At 41.7% G+C, this 13,710-nt stretch overlaps 1 protein-coding gene across 3 annotated transcripts in view; it reads left to right on the plus strand.

Annotated features, from left to right (window-relative positions):
* Positions 1-13,710, plus strand: part of INPP5A (inositol polyphosphate-5-phosphatase A) — a 262,931-nt gene that overhangs the window by 216,915 nt on the left and 32,306 nt on the right. For all 3 annotated transcript variants that reach the window (XM_064464438.1, XM_064464437.1, XM_064464439.1), the window contains 2 exons: positions 4,387-4,482; positions 4,817-4,891. In XM_064464438.1, the coding sequence (XP_064320508.1) occupies positions 4,387-4,482; positions 4,817-4,891 (171 nt within the window). The remainder of the gene's footprint in view (positions 1-4,386; positions 4,483-4,816; positions 4,892-13,710) is intronic.

A 13,710-nucleotide genomic window follows, 5' to 3' on the forward strand; every position in this document is an offset into this window, starting at 1 on the left:
TAAAATTAAATATCTTGAATGTAATTAAGTTGGTTGCTTGTGTGCTCAAGACCTCATTTCGACTGGCTCATGTTAGCCTCTGCATTTCTCCCCTGGCACTTTTAGCCACAAACACTTCTGTTTTAATCCACGCAGCTTACTGGAAACTGCAGTTGCAACTGTTGATGAACTTTTTTAATTATAAAGGAGCAATGATTATATTCTACTTCCTTTTTTTTAAGGAAGAATTCAAAGTAATGGTAAGTCCTAAGAAGAGTGTTCAAATCATTGGGAAAAATAATGCACATCTTCAGAATCGGTAGACAGAGGCAATCGGAAAGTTTGAGTCTGTATGTGCTTGGATAACGCTTTTTTTTTTCCCCCTTTAAAAAAAAAAAGTTGAATTACAAGCCTGCAGTAACTCAGCTCACACATCAAGAGCTGGACTCAGGAGTCTAAAGGATGTTCAGGAAGCAGGAGTGCAAAATCAGTGAAAAATCAGCTGCCATTTCCAACAGAGCACCACTAGCAGGAAAGAGTAGTACAGTTCACAGCTGTTCAGAGTGTTTGCCTATAAACGCAATATAAAAAGCAATTCTATAATATGTATTGTAGAATATTGTGTGTGTGATATGTTTATAACAATTGTTTTTATGTCTTTATGCCCTTTTACTGTACGTATGCAGAAATACAGTCTAAAACATTTCAACGTGTTGTGTATGTGTGGGAGCAGCTGTACTTTGAAGGTTGCATTTATGCTGTAAAACAAAAGGCTTTGTTTCTGAGGACTGCAGAGTTCAGAAGAAATTCCAGTTTTGTCTTTTGTCAATACAAAAAACTTTCACTCCAAGCTTTGCACAGCAGTACATTACGTTCAAGGCAATTGTCGGAGAAGATATTGCTATGTTTTACAATTCAATACACATAAATTATTGCAAAGGATTATGTAAAAAATACTACAAAGTATCTATGTGTCCACCTGTGTGGACAGTGTGTGTGAAAACGGGAATAAGACATGCCTGTGTTTGCTAAGCCAAGGCTGAATACCGAGTTCTCTCTCAGCTCTGAATACAGCTCTCTTGCAGGCTTTTAAACCAAATCCTGTTTCCAAAGAGAAAAGATTTTTTTTAAAAGATAACTTGGATAGAGGAGTTTTGATATCTGATTTCCCCTCTTCTGACTTTGTAAAAGAGTACCTTTGAGGGAATACCCAAAAAGAAGCAGCGTGGTTTCATAGCGTTTTGATTTTTTTTACCAGCAACAAAAAAATCCCTTCATAAGTAGACTTGTCTAAAAAGGCACATGTTCCCGAAAGTTTTCTGCTTGGGTGACTACGACTTCGTAGAAATTGAAAGGAGGAGGAAAAAAGGAGTGCTCCAGCTTGTATAAGAAATGAACCTTTGCCCAATCACTTTTTGTCTCTGAATAAGGTAACTTTTTGTGCGTGTGAAATTTGAAAGCAATAAGGTATGTGGGTCCTTTCTCTGTATTGGTTCTCAGTCGATCGCGGGTTTTTTTCTGTTAGAGCCGGCCTGAAGTTGTGAGATAAAGCAGCTCAGAAAAAAAAATGTTCTCAAGCAGATGCCTTTAAGAGACAGAAATCATGAATTTCTTGAATTGCAACCACTCTGGGGGTGGCTACAATGACTTTTTGACAGTGACAGTAACTCTGCCTTGTCTTTTCGAGCCCTTCTTTGGCCCATTCACTCTGGAAAGCTGCTTAAGCGCACTTAAGCGCATTAGCATTTGGATGCTCGGGGACCGTATTGACCCTCATTTGGAAAGTTTAAATGAGTGAAAGATGGAGCGATTTGTTAGGGCTTTAGAAACCAGCTTTAGAGAGCGGCGAGTTTTCCGCTTTGGTTTGTTCGGGTGCTTGTTCTAATCTGGTGCGCTGTTTAAAGGCGACCAGACTGATTTGTGACACATGAGCCCAAAGCGCTATTTTTTGGGGCTTGACCCGATTAGCTAATCTGTGCTTTGAATTTCAATAGCCAGCATCGGAGGGAGCTCGCTTTGGGAATGGCTGGCTGGTGGATTACCTCAGCGGTGTCCTCGTACAGACACAGATGGCAAAACGGTAATTACGTGTCCAAACAGACAAAACGGATCCTAGGGTGCATCGTGGATGCGAGGGAAAAGTTAGTAGGTCGGCGCTTAAAATAAGCGGTACCAAAAGCGCAGCTTCCCTGATGGTCTGGTGTGCCTCTCCTCCTCCCTCCCAGGCAGAGCTAGGCTTAACTAGCGACTGCCGGCATCTTCCCTCTCCTCTCCCAGGCCTTTCGCAAAAATACCTTAAAATTCTGCAGAACAGATGAAGCGCTCAAAGGGCAGCCTACATCTGTGTCCCTGTGACCAGGACTCCTTTCTTCAGTGGAAACTGTGATTTTACAGACACCTGCGGCTGCATTGGTGCCATGAGTGTGCCAAGTTTTTTAGGATAAACCCCAGAGTTGGATGTTTGTAACCTATAGACGTGGCAGTGCTTTTGCGGGGGGAGGAAACAGTCAAGAAAAGTTTGCCAGGAAAGGACGTCATCTATTCAGTGAGATGGGGAATCGGCACCTCTTAGTTCACAGACTTGAAGAAAAAAATCAGATTTGTATTTTATTTTTACTGAATCACACTCAAGTCATCCTTTAAAAATGAAATTGCTTAACTCGTTGCTTTTTGTTTGTACTATGGCAACACACGGAGGCCTTTACCAAGGATCATTTTTTAATGTCTTTCTATCAAATGGGGACAAAAAGTCCATTGACAGATTGTTTCTATTCTAGCACTGGTAACCTCAGCTGAGATCTAAAATATTTGGAAGCAGATGGATTTTTGTTTAAACACATGTTCAGCATGTATTTCTTCCTTCAGAAGAAATTTAGAATGGGGAACTGAGAAGTAAGCTGTAGTTTCACAGCATTCTGTCTGACAGATGCTGCACTTCTAATAATGAATCCCAATACAAGCATTTCTGTTTGTGAGAGAAAGAAGCATGTAGTAGGATGTGAAATTCTATTACCCTGTTACCACAGAACATACTTATTTTATAAGCGAATATTATGCAAAATGAGAATCTGTTGTCTGGCCGTTACAAAAAGGAACGGAACAGGCGGAGCAGGTAGAAGTCACCCCTTTGCTGCTTCTTGACTGACTGACTTTCTTTAGCATACTTTTGTTAAGAACCTCTCGCAAAATAAGCTTTTACTCAGAAGGATGGCCTTTGCCAATACCCTTACCCAGGGCTGTGCACAGGCCCTGTCAGCAGCTTGTGCCTCAGCCGTACCGAAGGGTGTCGAGCTGCCTCCCAGGTGTGGGTGCACATCTTGGCCGTTTTCTCTCCACCTTCGAGTAATGCCAAGGTTGCCTCAATTCCCCTTCCTGTCTTCTGCCTTGCGGTTTCCAGCAACCCAGGCAGATGGGCTGGGGTAGCATTGCACACCATCCAGCAGCCTTGCCCAAGCTGGATAACTGCAGAGCGCTTTGTGAAGCCTGCCTGACCCACAGTTAAGATGTAGTCTATTTATGCATTTAACAGCACTTAACATACTTAAAGCTTCGCCAAAAGTGTAGCTCCAGTGAATCCAAAGTATGTTTTTAAGTTAAATATGTGCCTAACCGGTTTGCTAAAAGCTCCAGATTTTCACCTGTTAAAATGCAACAGAGCGAGCCCTTTAAACAACCTATTCTATATTATCCTCTAGGTCAGCTTTGCCATTGAAACTGGGCCCCAACCAAGCAAAGGGCAAGTGAATCGAGGCCTGACACTTTCTTGAAAATGCATACCTCTGAGCCTGATAAGTGTTGATTTATAATATGTTTCAGACGCTCAGTCCTCAAAATATCTAGAGATGTGATGTGGTCTCATATTTAAAAGGATGGTGCATGGGGAATTTGCTATCCAGAGTAAACTGTGAAACTTACTGTCAGGTTATGTAAGTGTTGCTCAGACTTTTAAATTATACTTGGAACATTAATTTACACGGCAGTTTTTGCAAACAAGAGTTAACCTGCAGAGCTGCAGTGCCAATGTAGTTATCAGCTTTTAAGAATGTGGTACAGAAACCGGTAGGGCTGTGGAGTCATTAGCTGTAGGAAGTGGCTTTTGAGGATGTTTACAAGTAATGTGTGATACAGTGTCAGACCTGTGAAAGAGCCTGTGTGCATGGTGAATATTTGCCTTATCTGATTGATATTTGCTTAATATTGCCTGTTTCTCTCCAAACGGTAATTAAGTTTATTGTTTTAAATCCATCATGAGTGGAAGTGACTTAAATTAGTAAAGCTTTGTATTCTGATCTACAGCAAATCATATTTTTAGGTCGGCATTGAAGATACGCAGATAAAGTTCAATTAAATGTGGTCTTATGTTTCATAAAAACTAGTTTCCCTTTCTCCCTTTGTGTTTTTTATTAGACACTATGTGCAAAGGCTACAATGCAGACTATCCGGGCAGCTGACACAAATGAAGTAGTCAAGCTAATATTTCGTGAATCTGATAATGACCGAAAGGTAAACAACTTAATGCCCTCTGTACCCCCTGTGTAAATAGAAACGTTGTCGAATGTTCACTTTCTTTTCAACAATGCACGAATATAGTTGTTTCAAACTGATCATTTAAAGGGAGGGGAGGGGTATAGATTGTCACACCTAATGCTCAGTTAATTGGATCTTTTTAAGTGATTGCCAGTCAGGCAAATGGGCAAGCTGACAAGGAGCTTTAGACATGCAGAAATGTCGTGTAGTTCTAAAGGGTTGCGTGTCTCTAAAAGGGTCACTTCCAACAGCTGTGTATTAGGTAGCTGAGTCCAAGAGCATTGCTGACCTTTCTCTGTTTTTGTTTTAGGTTATGCTACAATTAGAAAAGAAGCTCTTTGACTATTTTAATCAAGATGTATTTAGAGATAACAATGGCACTGCGGTAAGTTCATTGCTAAGCACTTTTGAAGGAAGAAGTTGGAAATTCACATACAAATCGCGTTTCTCTACCAGCCCTTTATCCTTATCAGCCCTCCTGTCTACAGAATGAGAAGAGATAATGCATCTAACATGATAACTGCTCCAAATTTCCTCCTTACTTAGCCAGTTATTTTGTGTACAGCGTCTTAACTTTGGCGCGTTTACCTTCTTTTTCATAGGAAAAATTTTAAATTGTAAATACGTGACAATTCACTTCACTTTGTCCTCTGGTGTGCATTTCTTCAAGCAATGCATTTCTTTGCTAGCTCTTCATTGTACACCACAGTAACTTAGGAAAATCCCTTAATGCAAAGCTGTTCTGAAAATACCTGGGTTTTCTCAGTATAGGAAGAATGGTAGAAATGCATGAATATGTAGAGTAGAGAGCTCAAACCCTGCAGCTGACTGGCAATGTTTGGGCAATCGCATAGTCCTTCCGAAGAGGAGACAGCAGACAGAGAACACTAACCTTCTGATTTGTAATGAGGAGTGTGATTTTTTTGTGGAGAATGGCTTTATATCTTCTTTAAGGTGATTTTATTTCAAAATATAGTCACTTTCATTTTGGAAAATCTCTATATCACTGCTTGCAGCTTTCTCAATTTCCTCTAAGGTTCCCAGGAGTTACATATCTAAAGGGAAAACATAAAGCATTAAAAAAAAAAAAAAAAAAAAAAGAAACCCAGACAGTTACAGACAGATAAAAAAATCAGGAACATGCATATTGCACGTGGGAGCATTATTGTGGATGTCATAGGCCTCTACTTGTGGAAATTGGCCCAACTTCACTGACATTGCAAGAGCTACACTAGATTGTGTCAGATCTTGACCCGCCTGCGTGTGCATAAACTAACGGCATTTGTATGTTCAATATTCTTCACTATATAAATAGGGCAGGCTAGAGGAGACAAATCAAACCTTCAGAAAACTTTGTGTGTCCTGCAGAAACTGTGTGTGTCAAAGTTGTTTGTGCAGGCTGACAAGCTAGCCAAGGTTCCCCGTCCTTCTTCAGTCCTTTGCTCAGGGTGGCCGAATTTTACTTTCCTTCCTCATACCCAAAATAAAAGAAGACAAGGGATTCATCTTCTGTGTCTCGGCTTTTTGAGAACCCCTTCGTGTTTGCCTTAATCCCCACCTCTCCGTTTTGCCACACGCCATACCAATTGCGCAGTGTGTCTGCTCACACAGTGTATTGCTACTTTTTGCATAGGGATGGGATGTACGCAGGATCCATGACTCTTCCCTCTCTCTCTTCTCTCCTACCTCGGGCTGTTTGGACGGCTGTCTGCAAGAATCCAGGGCAAGGAAGACAGCTGAAGCCCTATTACCCTCTCTGTTTCTAAGTTGACTTACATCTAGGAGGTTAATTCCATGTGGGAATCTGAGATCTCATTTCTTGAGGTCAGAAGAGTTTGATGAGTCAGACCCATGAGGGAAGTGAAGATCTGATTCTCCTTTCAGCATCTCTTGATGTCCATCCTGTTTGTTTGGACTGCTGTCCCTTCTCAGCACATCTTTCATGTGTGGCGTGTATGCTCACCACGAGAAATACCCATGTAGGCAACTTATCTTAAAAACACAGTTGCTGTGAGATAAGTTGGTTTGGGGTTTGGGTTTTTTTAAATTTACAAGGTGAATGTATCCTTGGGAAATACATAACATTTCTTTCACTGATGTTTTGCAGCTTTGGGGATATTTAAATCAAAGTAATAACACTAATCGCAATTCCTGTTTCCATACTAATCCCATTCCTGTACCAGATTTTCCTCTACGTGTCTTATTATAATAATTTTTTAAGCTTTTTTTAAAACAAATCAAATGTCTGTCATTTTTATTTTTTCCCAGCACATTTCTGAAGCTGAGTAAAGCTATTCCTGTTGCTGCCATTTACCACATCCTAGTGGTGTTTCATGTGACTGCTAGTTGACTTCACGTACGTGGACGTGGTGTGTGAAAGCGTAGGCAGAATCCCACTTAAGCACATTCCATTTCAAAATCAGCAGTCATTTCATTCATGCATCAAGAAGCGGGAAATCTTCCAGATCAAACATGGAAGGAAAAGATAAACGATATAATGAGCCATTGGAGATAATCTAATCTTCATGGTCTAGTTAAACACGCAGCACCATGATCACTAAAAACAAACTACCTATCTAAAAGGATAAATGTCTCTGTGCCGAATTCAACCCAAAAAATCCATCGCATCCTTCATCAACCGCCGGTCTTGTACCAGCCTGACAGAAATTTAATTCAAGCTGGCTCCTGAAAATAATTATTGTATTTTAAGAGTAGTAATCATTGGTTGGGACATGATTGAATGTGTCCATGCCTATTGACTTTTTCTATGATTTATAGCTTTGTTTAGTCGATATTCCCATCGAAATTGTATAATTAATTATAAGTGGGGCTGTCAGGTCTGCAGGATGGAGTGCCCTGATGAGTATTTGGGAAGATTAAATTTTCCTTAGCTGTACCAATGCAAGGCTTGGGAATTTTCACAGCACTATGGCTGTTGGATAAAGATGTTTTCTGTGTGTTTAGCAACTGCTTTAGCTCAAAATCCATTGATTTTTCTGAGGGTATTTTTTTTTATCAGTGTGGTGTCTCTTCAGTAACATTGGAATGTGTACAGATGTGACAAGACCTGACAAATATTTATTATCAGCAGGCTACTTTATCATTGTCCATACACAGTTATTCCTTCTCTTTTACATTGTAATCAACAAAAAGAATCCTAAGATATATTTGTAGAAATGAGTATTTTTAATGAAAAATCTGATATAGACACAAATTATCTGTTCAACAGAAATTCAGTTTGAAATGCATACAGTAATCTGTCAGGTCTAATTTTTCCAAACTAATCTGTAGCTTATCCAGGCTTACCTGTAGCTTATTCCAAAGTTAGCTTAGCAATTTACTTATATTTATTACCTCGAAGTGCAATGACCGTTCTGTATCATTTTATTTCGGAAACGAACATCCAGATTTACTCAGCTATGTAGTGATAAAGAGAAAGCCTATTTGAAAATAAGTGTAGCGACAATGTGAAACTGTCTTAATATTTAGTTCATGTGTTCTGAATTGTACATCAAAGTTACGATCTTTGGTCAGTGGTGACTGTAAGTACATCACATGGGCCAGGGTGTAACTCCCATAACTACAACAGAACTACCGTGTCTGGGTGTTACGGGGAAGGGTGTTACAGAGCAGCAATGAGAAAGGTGGGACGAGAGGAGGTACAATATGTGGAGTTTTGCCTTAGTGTCAGACAGATGCCCGTTTCAGTTGTTGCTTTTGAATTAGAAAAGGCTCAATACCTCTGACCTTGACAGTAGGATGTAGCCAAGTTGTGCTGTACAGCACCGTTGTGACCTCCTGCTCCAGAGACTTGCCCATGAACAGTGGGCAAAAAACAATGAGGCATCTCTAATCTGAACGTGTTGCTTGCACCCTTCAAGAGGCGGCAGTCCCCAGCTAGGAGCCACGACCACATCCCAGCCACCCCTCTTTTGTGCTCTTGCTCCTCACCCATCCAAAGAGCACGAGGAGTGCCCACGCAGGGAGGGACTCGGGGAACTCCCCGGCCTTCTGCGTAGGCTTCCCGAGTGGGTCTGCAGAGCTGTCCGCTGTTCCTGACCTTACACTGACTCACCAGTACATTACTTACACAAAACTTGGTCATAGCTTTGGATTTGCCAGCTCTCAAGCGATAAAAATTAGCATGCAGTGCTTTCAGGAGAGCAGCAGTGTGCAGGGAGTTCTTGAATAAATCTACACATCTACCTTTTTTTTTTTCAAATTCCTTAATCATTTATGATAAACCAGGCTATAAGTGGTTTTTTTTCAAAGTATATTGTGTTTGGGAGTCCCCTGTTAATTTCAAAACAACCAAAAGAAAAGCAAGCCAGGGATAATTATTTAATGAAAAAATTACTATCATGTTATTGATTTGTACAAAAAAACCACAAGCTAAATGCTATTTCTTCAGTAGTCAGTTAAATAAAGAGAGGGTAAGAATGTAAAAACTCTTGATGACTACAGAGGAATGATTTAATCATTACGAATCATTTTATAATCGTTAACCACAATCGGAAGTGAGAAATGGTCCATAGATTCCTATATTTCGTATGAACCATATTAAAGAATCAGTCCACATAGAAACTAACATACTGCCCTTAAGATTTCAACCGCAGCTGTGTAATAAAAGTGATCAGTGAATTAATTGCCTTGAGTTGAACCTGATGTTATTCCTACTAAAATCGTGATCTCTTTTGTCCTTTGATGTTTGTGGAAAACGGTGACTAATTATATAGCCGCACTTACACGGGTCATCCGTGCTTCCTGCTGCCCTGTGCTGCCCTCGGGCAGTGCTGGCCCCGCTCCTGCAGGGACGGTGCCTCGGCAGGCCTTGATCTCGGCCGCTGCCCTGGCCTCCGCTGCAGGGAGGCAGGAGAGGTTAGACTGAGGGTGCCAGCCGCACAGTAGCTCCTCGGTAATCAGATGGTTCAGAGCACGCTGTTGTTGCTACCGGCATTCATCCCAACACAGATTGAACACAGTTATGCAGAAAGGCCTGATGATCTCCAGCCTAGATACTCATGAAATGGGAGTGGTTCCATTTCTTACTTTAGTTGAAAAAATAAGCAAAGAGCTTGACATTGCTATCGGTGGTCCTTCAGCAGTCCTCTTGCTGCAGAGAACAGTGGACTTCTATGAAGAGCACATTCTTATTCGATTTCTATATTTTGAACAGTGAAATCAGCCTTCAAAGGTAGATCCCCTTTGTTCTGTGTGTCTGTTTAGCTTCAACTGATATGACATGAGCATAAAACTATAATGTGCTGTAAAAATGGATTGAGTTATAAAGGTCTTGTTCTCCCTATGCCAAGTAATGATTTAAAGTGGTCTGTTATCATGCTAATTAACTTAGAGGTGTTACTACAAACAGTTCAGGCAAACATACTTTTAAATTATGAGTAATTTATTTGTGGTTTTTTTAATATTCCCAGGAAATCCTGAAATGATATGCAAATTGAGAAGAAAGGTTTAGTCTATGAGAGACCTTTATTAAGCTTCTTGTGAGAATATGTGTGCTCATGAAGGCTAAGGATCTGGCACCACTGAAAATGTATTAATCAACAGACAAGATATAGCACAATGCACTCTTCCCAGTGGCCTTGGCTCTGACCCTTTTAAAGATAATGGGAATACTGTCCACTAAGAACTAGATTAGGACGATCAAGTGCATTTCATCAGGATTTGACTTGAACCATGATCCCAGAGGTGAAAAGGCAGAGGTTTATCCACTGAGCCAACCAGCCCCTGTCCAGATAAAATCTTGAATATGATGTATAAGGGCAAATTAGGATAGAGGAAGGAAATTGATTGCTTAGGACCATTGTTACCTAGGTCCGGTGGTAAGGAAATGTACGCATCCTGAAACTGACTGTATCACCTAAGGTGGTCATCTGAGATGCCTGATTTTCATAAAGTACTAGTAGGAAAATGGCTTCATGCTCTATTCATTTACTCAAAAACAGTATTCCCATGCTTGAGATTGCATTTCCGTAAGTTAGTGTGGTTAGTTGATAGGCCATTGGATAAACTGCAAAATGAGTAATGACAGAGATAGGAAATATTATCAATAAATTGTTCTCACTAGCAAACATAAATGTAAAGCCAGACTGCAAGCAGAAGTCAGGCCAGATGTGCTGGGTTAGCTATTTACTGCCAGCTTCATGTTCCAAATAAATTAACTGTTCTGCTGTAGAAATTGCCCATATCACAAAGTTACAAATATAATTTCGTGACCTTTTGTCCCCCTGTACTGTTCTACACAGCTATTGTAAGTCCTAAGGCTAATTCAGGTGTACTGCACTATATTTATGGTTTTTAGGCATTGGCTGTTGTTTAGGTACAGTCTAAAGAGGAGGTCCAACATCTAGATATGCACTCTGTAATCCAGCCTGTAGGCAGTATGATCTGCTAACATGCTTGCCTGGGGCCACCCTTTTTAACCTTTGTGCCATGCAAGAGGATATCCAGAGAGGCACTGTTTGCACCTGTACTCCAGTCCTCAAGAGCTTATGGATCTCACCACCATCCCTTGCAGTTAATATTTGTGCATATACAAAAGCACCCTACATAGGCTTCCACATCTTGCCTGAAGTTTACAGCAATCCAGATAGAGATAGGAAGGTGCTTAATTTTTTTTGACCAACTCTCTGCAGTAGCCCAGACCTTTTCATTCTCCAGGTACCCCTCATGACCTCACAGATGGATGCCTGCAGACACGTAGGTGTGCACACATGCATATAGACTAGCAAATAGTTTAACATGAAGTGTAGTACTTAAGGACACTTTCATACAAGAAGTACAGCTAGAGATGAGAGTGGGGAACTCAGTCGCAAGCATGGAGAGACATGGGTTCTGGTCCCTGGTCTTGGGGCTGTTTGTGTATTTTACATTATATAGGTATTGAAAGGAAAATCGTGTAGGAAGCAAAGGCTGGAATCCAGATCGCTGATCCCAAGAGTGGCCTCCAGCGTCTCTCCCTGCCCTGCTGCTTGCGGGTGTCTGCATGCTCAGTCCCGGGCTCGGCAGGGGGTGTGCCCTGCCTCGCCTTCCCTTCCAGGCACCCCCACCTGCAAGCACCTGGCAGCTCCAGAGAAGTAGGGATATGAATTTGAATCCCCTCTGGGAAAGAAACCTCAAATTTTAGGTGTCTGGAAGTTTTAGATGACCTTTCAAGATGCCCGATTGTATGTGGGGGAGGCAAGGTGGATGACTGGAGCTCCCCAAATGCCCCCCCAGAGTGGGATGCCTGGCATTCAGGTGCCTCTGGGGTCCTGCCTGTTCCCCAGAAAAGTCATGTCAGCCAAGCATGGCTCATAGGCCTTGCCTCAGGGGAAGCTGCAACCCCGAGTGAGAGTTCCGCCCAAGTAAGAAACATGGATCGTAGTCTTCCTTCGAGAAATCTCCATTTTTTAATGACTTTACAATACTTAAATTGTATTCTACGTATCTTTATGCTTTTGTCAAATCGCAGCTCACGGGCTGACAATTTCACAGGACAATGCATGCTGGTTTTAACTCCCTAATGGTACAAACTCGTGTTATGTTTCACAGTAACAGACGTGTAAAGTTCAATGAAATAATCCACTGAATCTGTCACGTTTGCAAGCAGGATACTCCTAACTAAAATCTTTTGCTTTGAAAGTTAGCGTCCACTCAGTCGTTCTTGCCATTTTGAATGAGCTATATTACAAGCTGTTGTGCAGAGTTTATTAATTAATTATTATAATGGTTAAGTGTCTATTCCTGTGAAGCTTTGGAAAAGGCAATTTGCATGAATGCAGTCAAATTTGTTAAATCAAGGCAAGCACAGGAATCCCAGGAGAGTGAGTGGCAACATCCACTTTATACCATTAGAAAACAGGAGGGGTATATTTAGACTTTGACCGGCTGGTAAAGTCACTGAGAGCTGGCACTTGCCAAGAGGTCCTCACTGCTTTCTCATTGTATTGATGTACTAAGGAGCAAATAACATGGGTTGGAGGAATCAGGCTGGAGCATAGGATGATGGGAGCTGTAGTCTCTGTGTTTGCAAGCTGTGAGCCGTCGTGCTGCATTTCAGATACTTTGGGCGATTTGCTTTTGCAGAGCAGCGTTTTGGCAAGGAGGCCTTGGGGTGAGAAAGGCACTTCTGCTGTCAGCAGAGCATTTGTGCGGGGAGCTGCTGCTGCATGAGTGAGCGTCTATACTTAACCTGACTCGGTGCTTTTAACTTCTTAACTAACTGGTTTATTCTTTACATATACTGAAGTTTAGTCTCTTTACTGAGAACTAATTGTCCAAGTAAGTACAACAGGCTTCTGATAATTTTTTTCCAAGTAACAAAAATATCCCAGGATAAGATGTGGATTCTGCGCTGCGTGTTGCCGATCAGAGGGGTGACTGAGCCCTGGGGAGCTGCCAGCAGGGTATTTAACTTCCACCTTATTCATACTAGTAGTTTCAGCCTGAAGTGCATGGACTTGGATTGAAAGGATCCTCTCAGGGCAATTGGGAAAACCAAGATTATAGGCAAAATCCGAGCACGTGAAATGTCTAAAAGGGCTACAACCTCCACTGGAAAAATGTAAGGCATATATAATCGGAAAAGTTTGAAAGCACTGTTTTGTCCAAATCAGCGTTCAGGTGTGTGTGTATTACAGGACCAACAGACGTCATAAGGCACTAAGCGTCTTTCAGAATGAGAAATACTGCAGCACGCGAACTCTGAGAAGTGTGTGTTAGACCCTGACGCTAGCTCAAAGCCCTGAGTGTCAAGCACATTCCTCTGCCGTGTGCTGGGCGCTCAGCCTGCCCTACCCATCAGCTGCACGCGTACCGCTGTACTGCGTCTGGAATCACGGTGCTGTTTCTCTGCTGGGAAAGGACCAGTGCCTTGTGGTCCTCGGTACTCGGGCTGTGCAGCTGCCGCCATCTCCTCCCTGTCTGGGCCCTGCGGCGCAGACCGGCCTCAGGGAGCCTGAGGAGGGTGAGAAACGTGGGAATGTGAGAAATCAGGCAAAGAAACAGAAAAGGGACCCCTAATGAGGCAGGGCCAATAGTAGTCTCCAGTAATTACTCTAGTGATCAATAGACATCAAAGGAAAGCGTGGTTCTTTCCAGACATTTTAAGGAATCTAAATATTTCTGTAACAGAAAGACTATTTTTAAATGCATTTTCCAGAGTATTTTTCTGAAAAAGTCAGAATACTTATTAGAAAATGTTCA

The sequence above is a fragment of the Phalacrocorax carbo genome, chromosome 12, assembly GCF_963921805.1.
Source record: "Phalacrocorax carbo chromosome 12, bPhaCar2.1, whole genome shotgun sequence".
In the NCBI taxonomy this organism is placed as follows: Eukaryota; Metazoa; Chordata; class Aves; order Suliformes; family Phalacrocoracidae; genus Phalacrocorax; species Phalacrocorax carbo.